Source organism: Ylistrum balloti, unplaced genomic scaffold (assembly GCF_031769215.1).
Source record: "Ylistrum balloti isolate Yb309-2 unplaced genomic scaffold, AGI_CSIRO_Ybal_v1 Utg370338, whole genome shotgun sequence".
NCBI lineage: Eukaryota > Metazoa > Mollusca > Bivalvia > Pectinida > Pectinidae > Ylistrum > Ylistrum balloti.
The window spans coordinates 381,318-393,595 of record NW_026782244.1 but is presented as its reverse complement, the minus strand read 5'-3'; the positions used below and the strand labels follow the sequence as shown (position 1 = coordinate 393,595).

At 35.4% G+C, this 12,278-nt stretch overlaps 1 protein-coding gene across 1 annotated transcript; it reads right to left on the bottom strand.

The window, feature by feature from the left end:
- Positions 1-1,393: 1,393 nt before the first annotated feature.
- LOC132553578 (uncharacterized) lies at positions 1,394-11,857 on the bottom strand. Its single transcript, XM_060217834.1, has 2 exons — positions 10,175-11,857; positions 1,394-8,091 (listed from the first exon to the last, which is right to left on the bottom strand). Exons 1-2 carry the CDS (start codon positions 11,546-11,548, stop codon positions 8,068-8,070), a joined length of 1,398 nt encoding a protein of 465 aa, XP_060073817.1. The 5' UTR covers positions 11,549-11,857; the 3' UTR covers positions 1,394-8,067.
- Positions 11,858-12,278: the final 421 nt, after the last annotated feature.

The following is a 12,278-nucleotide window of genomic DNA, read 5'->3' as shown; positions in this document are numbered from 1 at the left end:
ATGGGGACAAGTTGTTTGGTTTTCTTCACTGTCCACCTGAGACAACATGAGAGAACATCTCAAACATTTTTTAAGCACAAAAATACTGAACTCTGTATGATCATAGTTGCTAGCTTTCAACTGTATAGCCGTCTATGTCGAAAATACAGTTATCATAAAATGGTGATACGGACCAGTTGTACCAGGGCTTTACAATGACTGAACACGCTCCATAGCGACAACAGTTTAGGTTTGTTTAATTTCATGACCATGGCATGTCAGTAAATTCAGACTCATTCCATACAGAGAGTAGAGGGTTGCCATGCTAAGTGACACTAGTTAAAACATTTCTTTTTTCAAAGTTCTAAAAACAATGTCTTCAGTGCTTTTTTCATCGACATTAAGCCCTAGTTTGGATATATATCACATTTCCTTTTCTACCAATGCTCGTAAGTATGTCTGGTGGGTTTGTTATTGTCGATCATGTTCCTATCTGGGAATGTGACATTACTAACTTACACATTGTGTGTCATCGATCAAGCAGACGAAGCTTAAGCTTACGGAACACAGTGCGTTATTCTTTTATCTTTACATGAGTATCCGTGCAAATATTTATTTTATTCATAATTTGAAATTGTTTCGTCGATTTTGAGTTTAGTGCTGACAGTTAGGTATTTTCATTGTGACATACGTGTGTTTTAGTGCACTGATCGTGATTGAGATGAAAATAAAGGAGACAAACAATGCCTTATTTTAAACCTTGCGTGCATATGGCGAGTAACAACTGTAAAAGGACGCAAAAGCAGTTTACTCCGGAACAGAGTAAACCAATGAATGCGGAAGCCTGACAGGTACTGACATCTTTAAGTCGTATGATGGCAGATGTAAAAGCAATGTTTACGGACGATCTAACGATTTTGCAAACAGCTCGCATCATGTACGTTCCTTTTCAGATTGAAGTTACAAATAGCGCAATCGCTAATCGTTTACAACGATAATCTAGATAGTATTCGAGTGCTAAGAAACTCTCTTTATTAAGCTTCCATTTTATAAAGGTGGGAAATATTATCAACTACGGGAAACCAGTAAATGATGCATTCTGGCCTGACTACTAGAGTTCTGATTAAAGTAAAGTCATGTGCCCACTTGAGGAGAGGACAGAGCAGACAAATTAGAGGAAGGCATATTTAAAACTCATAAGAATATAACTAGCCATTAGGATAAACATAATTATTTCACTAGAGAAACGTCAGGGAACATGGAAAAGAGTCCCGAGTTCAATTCAGCAGACGGTCCCATTAACAGTCCGCTTATCTCCACACTTCGCTTATATGATGAATACCTGATGATGACCTCGTCACTCTTATGTTATCAACTATGGGAAAAAAAAGATAAAATAAAAACTACCAAACTGTTGCATATTTCAACTAACTTTATTACTCATCAATATAACGCTTTTAAAAATAAATTTTCTTTTCAATACTCACTCTCATCAATACATAGCAAACACAGCATACAGACTCATTACATATTTTGCATTGCAGCTTGTGTAACAGGGTATTACAGAGGAACAATACCGTTACCCTAGACTTGCACCAGCGCCTGCGTATATCAATGTGTCCAATTCATGTGACTCATACAAAACCGCTTTCTTCAAACGACAAATAAGCGTTCTTACTTTCACTAGAGTCGTACAAATTTTTTTTTTCAAGATGTATGATTTGACCTTGAACCCAACAGTCTAATGTTGAATACAGCGCTAAGCTCTGATCTATAATTTGACTGCTGATTTACAAACATTGCACTACGATTTTGGAAAATCCAAGCTAAATTCAACAGGGTAACATGGCATGCTTCTCCATATTCACGTAACAAAATAATATAATATCGACTTTTTACAGAACACTTTATACACAATGTGACATCGGGGGAAACGGTTTATCACAGTAAACAATTCAGTATGTATAGAACTCTGACAGTATAAAAACAGTACGTTATCAGTGTAAATGTACAGAATAGGATAATAATGAAAAAGAGAAAAAAAGTAAATAATAAAAACAATAAAGAGGTGTACATCTAATACCAGGGACAGTATTCAACATTTTAAGAAAAACAAAGCTACAAATATTCCAGGAAACTACAAAAGATAACTGATTTGCCGCAAAATATTCTGAACCATACAACAATTTCACAAAGGAATTAGTCTTACACATAAACAAGGTTCGTTTGTTACAAAACAATATGGCGACTTTACATGACAACGTATAGGATATGATAACAGTATATGTTTACTAACAAATAACAAAATAAATGATTAACAGCTGCAAGTGCCTACCTACTAATGGGTTTCTTCTTGACATTATAACAAAACGGGTAGATCTGCGCAAATTATCACATAACTGGCCAGTTCTGCCATTTGATACGTCAATATCATATATAGCATATGACATATGTGTGATTTAACATAAATCAAACTATGTCACTCGATAGTCACGGCGGTGGAAAACAAAGGTACTGCCGAGTTGGAATTCTGTCTTATAACGAACTACTTTTGTGATATTATTGTGAATACTTGGAGACGATTATCGTTTTTGCGATAAATTGAATTCCGTAATAAAAAAATTCAAATGAAACGAAATCCCACTCAGCAAACATTGCTGGCAAGTAAACGGCAAAGTGATACTACATCCGATATATCCTGTATAATATTAAGTCATGCAATTTCATAACTATAACCATTAGGGTTATCTCGCAAAATCAAATCTGGACAATTCCATTGCTGTAATTGACTTCATTCACACCTTTTTCGGACAATCTCGGTCACGTTATGCATGTTCTGCAGAAGACATAAATCAAACAATAAATTGATTGAAGATTTTCACCAAGTGAGATGGTCATTGACATAACCTGAACTCATTAAATGGAAATCAGTTCAACCGTGTCCTTGACCTTCAGTCTCTATGTAAAATCATACGAATTAATTGCCATTTTCATGATATGGTGGCACTTGAAGTGCATTATCAAATCGCATAGCAATCAACATGGCAGATATGAAAATAAATACAAAGATTTTATACCAACAACAGTATTGTACAGAAATACATAAAGAATACAACTAAACAAAGAGAAAACGATGTCTAGGACATTACTGAGATCTTAGGTATAAATGATACGCAGATATTTTGATTTCTTTACTCTTCTGAAATTTTATTAAACCGAGAACTGGTATCTCCTCCAACTCGATATGTGACCATCTGAAAAACCATCTCTTTTAGTGTTTTCTTTCGTAACCAGAATGCTTCTGTGCGATAACTTAGGCGGTAAAACGTCAGGACGAAAGTTTGTAACTGCATGTAATTCTTCACTCCTGGATTTCCATCCAGTAAATAACAGACAAGACCACGTTTATCTTACGATGACACAGACAGCATACAGACTCATACGGAAGACATCATTCACACGAGACAGAATGTAGACTCACACAGGTGAGAGTAAAGTAAAGGTTAGATCACAAATCCATTTAAAAATCGAATCAATCAACCGTCTTCTGTAGTAGAATCACACTATTTCTTAGAGTACATACAGTGTTTATTCAGATCTTAAATAACACATAAAACATATATCTAAATCACGTGCAGCAGGTAGACATAATTGAGACAATGTTCAGTCCCAAGCTACACAAAGTACAGTAACCAAGCTAATCTTTAAACATATGTAAGATAACTTAAATTAGCCTGATGTTGTACGAGGATTCAGATAATTGCATATAATTATGATAAAGCATAACTACTTGTATATAGAAACAATCCTATTTACTTGAGTAAAATTATGTTGTAGCACTCCAAATGCAGATATATGAAGAATTTTATGGGCAATGTCCATCGAGTTGTCAGCAAAGCATTTCATTTTCTCTTGTGTAAATTGTTTATAATGCTGTTCCTTTGTCTTTAACATGTACAATAAAAAGATTAAAAAAGAAGATAATTTCGTTCTGTACGTTCAAGGTGTATAAAAATTGTAAATATTATCTCTAGAACATTTGTTTCTTTCTGATATTGGTATATCTTAATCTGTTATAAGATGAGTTATCCGCCAGTCATCCCCGACCTTGTAGGTAACCGTGACCGCAATACACTAAACGAAAGGTTGGGCAACCAAGGATCTTTACTAGCAGTTTCAAGAAGCCGGAAATAAATGGTTAATATACCATATTATTTCAATATTAATAGATACGAAAAATAAAGATTCCAGGAAAAATATGTCAGTTATGTAAGTAGTGGTTGAGAGAATTCAGAGCTGATAACATTTACCAAAGGTATCGGTCTCTAAGTCAATCTCTTATACACTCAAGTGTTCCTATGCCTATGTACCACTCTTACCGCACACGGAAGATGATCACGCCTTCAGTATATTCCGACCTTCAGGTACATATGGTATTCATCAAGAAAACAGGTTGTTACGACGTGTATACCATACATAAAACTATAACATAATATCAGCTGTTGTATATAAAGCAATACATTAGTTCTAAATGAGTCATTAACACATATGCACCAAAAGGAGATTCCTTCACGGCTTTACTCTTTCGGAAGAGCATAAGCTACGAAAATGAGCACAAGGATGCAGCACTCAATATGTGTTTTGTTATGTTAGCACTTTAAACACAAACCAAAATACAAACTTTTGATATAGTACCAATCATATAGGGGATGAACTTCATGTCATAATCGATATGTTACAGCAACATTAATTCGGAATTTGAAAATAAGCCTCTTGCTGTCTTGTTATGGCATTTATGATTATGATGACAGAGTTTTGAAAGCAAACTGGCATATTGTTCAATACGACGTTTTCTTGCATAACTCTGTCATACAGTACTGAGACCGTTCAATACTTCAGTAATTCCAATGAATAAAGTTTACATATCATTTTGGTTATAATTTTTGCATCACAGAAATCGCCAAAGTGCCTTCTCTGAAGTAAAAAAACCCTTCTGTTTTGTCCATGTAAACGACAACCATTCATCATGTGATGACTTATCTGCTGTAGTACTTCCGGTATACAGACACTTCATTTCCTGTACTTCCGGTTTGTTAAGTTTACGTTAATCTGTCAATGATAATTTATATTGTTACTGGGTGTATTTGTTAACTTCTCTAAGAAATGCATTGTTTTATTGGGTTACAACAACACTGGGATTAATGAGGTATAGGTTACATGCATAGTTCAATGCGAGATGGGGAATTGTTTTAAATTAGAATCGTTATCTGTCAATTTTTTGCATTGTGGTCAGTTACACTCGAAAAAGTGATGTTTGTTCAACGTTCTTATTTCTTTAACATAAGTGAACAGAAGGTCAGTTCTAATATAAATATTACAAGTAAGTGTCTTACTTTATGGTCGGCATCAGTCCACAGGGTTCCAATATGTCAGTTGTAAGACAAGAAAAAATGTTTTCGAATGTATGATACAGCGTGAAGGTTTTTTTAACGTTATTTTTATATTGTATGTTACGCATGAAGATATTCCTATAAGAGGCCTATTGATAAGTATTGCTAACAAATCTGACTATGACAGGCTACATATCTGACAAAAAGTAACATTACCTTGCTACAAAAATCGCCCCGAATCGTGTGTGCGTCATTTCCATGGATATCATGTCTTTTTTGTTGTTCAGTCAGACAGACAAAGCGTACGTATCACTAAGTAACATAACCCAGCAAACAATCGTGGGAAATGTAAATTGTAAATGCTCAAATTTAGAAAGGCTTTACTTTCCTATCACACGATTCGTTATCGAAACTTGAGTAAGGAAACAGGGCCACTCGTCCTATAAGCGGCTTAATCCTATACCTGTAATGGGCTCCACTTGACCGGTCAGTGTTTAGATTCTATCAAAGTGCGTCGTTAAACTAAATAACTTAACTGACCTGTACTTTTAAGTAATACGCCAAGGTTGTAAAAACCGATCACGTACGAAAAAAAAGCATTCATTTTCAATCTAAACAAAGAATTTTCACTTATTTTGTTATGCAATATTGTATCTTAAGCTCAGCTAAATACCAATTTACAAACTAAATTAAATACTTTGATATAAAGCCTAATCAATATCGCGACACATCTCATTTTTTGCATTCGTTTAGGATATATCGTTTTACAATGAATTGTTTATAACTTCTATGTCCCTGCTGTTGAATTTATAATTACAGTAAGGTATATTTATGCCGTTTTAATAACGGATCTACAACAGTTTAAAGACGATATTTTCAAGAGCTTTGTAAATTGCCACAATTAAATATGGATTATCATGAAATGCACACCTAACAATTTTACCTAGTTCAATTAAAAAATCAGTTATTTATTTTCAACATTAAATATATCGGAGTATGTTAACGTTTTATTTACTAACACACTCTGAATCAAGATATCTGCCAACATACACGCACTTTTGGCAAATGTTTTGGATGGAATGGGGGGATTAATATGCAAATATACATTAAAGGTCAGTGAACAAACATAATTCGTAACCATTTCTCTAAATGGGTTTTACATCAACTTGGGGAGTATAAACGTCTCGATATCAATAAAATCCAATCTGTTAAATTGTTAACTTTGAGGTGCTGAGATGATCACCGTGATTTAAATGTCACTACAATTGGTGCGATTTAAAGTAGTCAGTTATAACACCGGTATATCATACACAGCTGTTACAAAAAATATCCATTTCACGGATGAACAGGTGCACTCTGAACTAATAAAATTGAACTATAGTATGTTTAGTCATCGCTTTTCTGAGACATTAGCTTGGCGAGGTAAAAGAATACAGTGCCTATATCTAATGACAGTTTCAAGAAGTACACGTATGTGTATCATATTCAAGTGAGCGTGTGTATTACCCAAATGATGTCATGAAGAAACTCTGCTAAGCTCACCTGGAGTTTTGCCAATACATACATTTCAAATAATATTATACATATTGTATATTGTGAAATACCAACAGGCCAATTGTATAGCCATGTCCAAGGAGGCGACTTATGTGTTTTCTAACTGCATAATATCAGATGTCTTCAGATATGACGTATCAAATACAAGAGTATCGTGCATGTAAGATGAAAGTAGTTTTCTGTTGTGACCTTGCGACTATGGGGGAGAAACTAAAAACTGAGCAGTAGCCCTATTGTCATTGCAACCCTAGGACCGTTATGCCAATAGGGGATCGACACTTAACGCCGCGGTAGTTACATGTGTTTTATTTATAATATACTACACAGACCACGAGTTATTTAAAGTCATTACGTGTTCTCAAGAGGTTTTCCGTCTACCTATGTTTTAATTTGAAACATGAATACAGTTTATTAGCAGATTTTATTGGTATAACCTACAAGCCAAATCGGTCTCAAACCAACTCACTATACGGTCTTTAGGTATCGTACTTGTAACTTTGTTGTTGGTAGTGGACACGTCATGATAACTCAGGAAAATGCTAAAATAAATTGTTAGATCATGCTTTCTATAACTAAAACTTTCAATCCGTCATGCATACGATCAAACGATTGTCTAATTATTGGTGGTATGGTAGTAGCAGATGAACTGACCATGCACTTATTAATAATGTGCAGGGACAGGTCCATAATCGCAATACTGACACCGACGTCACGTCTGAAGTTTTTACCTCTACGAGAGTTAGGAGGCCCCAAATTTACACCCCAGCTAGTTCTTTTGTTTTTAATTGTTGTATCCTCCCTCCCATATTACAATTTTTACTTTCACCAGGAACCCAAATAATGTGCGTTGGGATACCAACGAGAAGGTTCAAGGTCAACGTGTTGTAAAATTGTTCACTGCTATTATAAAGTGTAACGTTTGAAAGGGTGATGATCGATGAAGTAACGCGTCGAAATATAATACTGAGGACAGAGAACAATAAAGGGAAGTAGCAATGAATGATCCATATAAAAACATATCTAAATTAAGTTTCCAAGAAGGGAGGAAAGCGATGGATGTTCCATGAAAGTCAGAATTAAAACTTTTAACATTTCCAAGGGAAGTAAGCGAGTGCATGCAGGATTGGAGACGCTGAGCTATGCTCTAGTCACTCTTTTCCTGGCACTCCTGTAATACAAACAAAACATGTATTATAAATTAATATATAAAAGTATGAATATGGAAAGATCAAAAGTCTACATGCATCCTTAAGGCTACAAAGAGTCCAATCTATGGATTGGAACTGCCAGATCACTTGACGTATGACACACTTTTTTATGATAAGATACAAACAGCACTGTATAAAGAACACTACTTTAAATATTGATCGACATAATTTCTTTTATATTCTTGAAAAAAATCTAAATCAAAATCCCTTCAATGAAGCGGTGTAACTTTGTTCAATGAGAATTAGGTCTTTGGGAGTAAAAAGGGACTAAATAGGGACCTAGTCATGATTAATTATGACAAACTATTATTTTATGAGTCCTGGCAAATAGTTCATAAACACGAATTTCACTTAAAAAGACAGTATTTTAGCATGAAGTACTAATTTGAAAAAATACTATATTTTAGCATGAAGTACTCATCTGAAAAAATACTGATAAAATGTACTATGAAACGGAACATACAGATGGAATGGAAGCTTTTTTTACTAAATAAATATACCACAAACGGCTAAAATATATACAATTTGTAATCTCCGTTACTAGTGAACAGTATAAAAGTTTCATATACTAACATCACATCCCCACGTGAACTTACAGGTTATCACTGTCAACAATTATCGGGTAATTTCGAATTATCTGTGATTGGGGACTTAATAACAATTGTATAGAATAAGTCTTAAATGAGAATAAGAAAGCTAACGAAATCCTACTCACAAAATGGACACTTGAAATCTCGCGTATACAAATGATTCATATTATATTGTAACACAAATCAAGACTGCTGAGTAATGATCACAAAGTTGTTAGATATTATGTTCCGGTTGTTCATGATGCGCTATGAGTAATCCATCAACTCATTTGAAAATATTGCTAATTGCTGTTAAATGGTTTACGTCTGTCAAAGAGTAGGTTCCTATTATTTAATTTGGGAAAGGATTGATTCATTTGCATCTGACAAAAATATTTTAATTGGACCTTACTTAGCAGTTATTTTAAACAAATTCTCAACACGTATGAAATTACCGAAAAAAATCAGAATAAATATATAATTATAATTGTTATCCCTTATGCTTACCGTAAACATGGCTGCTATTGGTACATCTTTTTTATCATATCAATACAAAATAGACAAATGTACAAAGAGATCGAGAATTCTTGACACTTTGGAGCCTATAAACTAGAAAATAGGCGTGAAGAAAAAATTGAGTTTTAATTTTTGTTGTTGACTATCATAATGAGGGGACTTAAGTACAATCTATGGACTACACAGGTTTCCGGAAAAAATAAATCAAATAATTACACGAGTACATACAATTCTGTAGGTCTTTAAGCGTGTCCGATTGATAGTAACCAACAGGCAACTTAATATTGTTGCATTGAAGCAAGATGAAGTGAAAATGACAAATACAATATTATGCTAATGAAGCCAATTGACGACCTCTAAGAAATAGATATACCAGAGAAAAGGTATATTGGATAGTTCCAAAGATTTTGATTAATTGCAGGCATAGTGGGACCTTTTGAGAGTGCAACTCATAAAATATATATATATATTACAAACTATGCAAGTTTTACGCCACGTCGTGACGTAAGGAATTTCTGATCACAACTTGGTATTTAACGTTTATAGTATAAGTATAATGACAGTGAAGCGTCAAAAGTAGAATATTCTGTCTGCAATGATTTTATACTATATTTCAATTGGTTGTTCCTGTAGTATTTAGTATACAAAGCGAAACATATGTTACAATCTGCCTCCGTTTCATCTATTACTAATAGCCATGTGCATATAGAATATAATAGGCAACTTTTTTATCTTTCAAAATCACCATGGACTTTTTTTGTTATTGTACAAAAATTTCATATAAAACAAAACTATGAAATGATGACGTAGGGGAGAGGGCCCTGAAATATCGTGTAACGTCAACAATAACGTTTGGCGCATCACTGTACACATATATGCAAGAAAACTATTTCAACATCGCACCTTAGTTTTAACAAAAAGAATACCTAGACATTTACAAACATTAAAGAAAATGTACCCAAGAGTCTTCAGTTTCCGTCGGGGTCGTCTTGGCGAAGCACTCAAAGACGTAATTCGAATCTTCGTTATTGTCCCAATACTCGGCATCGTTTACACGGTAGGACAGCGCAAATTCCAGTCGAGCGTGTAATCCGAAATCCGCAGGTGCCACAATACTGAAGGAGAATCGGTCCGTCGGTCCATCACATGAATTTTTCACATACGAAGCAGCAATATCATGAAAAGTAATCCATCCATTTGTACTGTATCTCACACGACAAAATTTGTGAAATCCCAAATTCGCCACCCGAATTATTCCAGTTATCGTCAAATTTGTAACAACGGCATTTTCGAGACAAACTTTCCTTGTCAACACTCTTTTTAAGAAATCGTCGGAAGCACCAGGTTGTTGAAAACAAGCAGTCAAGTATCTATTTCCAATTGTTTTCCTATCCACCTCCAATCCGGGATGCAAGTCCTTCATAGCAGATGGAGGTATTTTTGGTGGAGCATCGGCATTTAGAACGTGCCGTACATCCTCCAAATCTAAACCCATAGCGTCAGCAAACCTAACCATCTTCTTCCGTCGTGGAGTTCCCGGAGGGGTTTTGTTTGTTTTCAGAGATGAAGATTTTCTTAATTGTGCTTTGTTAAAACTGAACTCATCATCCTCATCATCTGGACTGTCAGATGCAGCCAGGTAATCAAAAAATGACCCATGTGACGATCCCTTCTTTAAATCATTATCAATGAAAGGTTTGTCATGTGCGTTAAGTCTAAGCGTGGGGAGAGAACTTGCTGGTTGTAAGTCAGATTTAACAATTTTATCTTTCTTTTCTGCGAAAGCAGGTATATTAATAGCTAAAGAATTCATTACTGCACTTACAGCTTCCCCAATCGAGGCCCCATGACCTTCCGGTGACTCCTCAAGGTTATTCTCCTCTGGACTATTGATTGAATCAACGAAGAATTCGTCACTGGCAGTAGACTGGCCATTTCCACTTGTTACGGAATCCAAATCATCCATATTATTTACATATATGCCTTCCTCACTTGAATCATTTGAACAAGTTCTTTTCCGGCCATTTTGGTCTCCACCGCTGTCGTCTGCTACGACTGTCGGAGAACAACACAAACTGGTTTTTACCGGCGGTGAGCTCGCACGTTCCGTCGCTAAATCCATCGGTTTTGAGTGAATGACATTCATAAATACCTCATTATTACAAAGGTTGATTTCTCGCTTCGGATTCCACACGAAGTTTGCACTTACGCTATAGGAATCTAGATAACTGTCTTCCGAATAAGAGAGATTGCGTGGTAAATAAATCTCACTCTCAACGGCTGCTGCCTGCTCATGTGTACACGCTACAGGGGATGATGATTGCACGCTCATTGGTACATGTTACAGAGGTGAACAACACGTGTATATTTCCTTCAAGTAGGTTTACTTAACCACCTAGTCAAGCAATGAGTACAATGTCTTGTCATGATAATAATCCTTCCTGGTTAATCGTATACACTTCTGAAACGGACGTTAGAGCTTTTACACAACAGCGATTTGTATGTGTGTGACCGGAGCAGCACTGGCACGAGTGGGTTGAGCACTACAAGGTTAAACAATGCAAATAAATACCTTAATTGGGAAACGTTCCAATCTGTATTCAAAGAAGTAAATCCCTTGTAGTACCACAGTTAGCCCGGCCGTCTGCTGTCAGTTAGACCGACACCCGCTGTTGTGTACTTCCCGACGATTCCGTGTTATATATGTGCCGCGATTCCGGTCTGTCACGTTCGCACTGAATGACGTCACAGACTGTTTATAAACAAACACACGTGGAGGTCGACTCGCCTGGAAAGATCTATACATTTCTGAAGGTAAACTCTCACATTTCCGTTCTATATATTTTAAGGTTAAGAATAAAACAACGGAAATAAGAAATCATAACACGTATTTTTTATCTTTATGTATCTATGGCGTATCAATTTCAGACCCAATAGAATGGTACCCTTCTCTATGCATTGAATCATACACTCTTTACATTGTATGACTCGCAACCAAATAAATTGATAGATATATTGATATATGTTCATACTATATCAAACTGTTTCACTGTTGCAATACT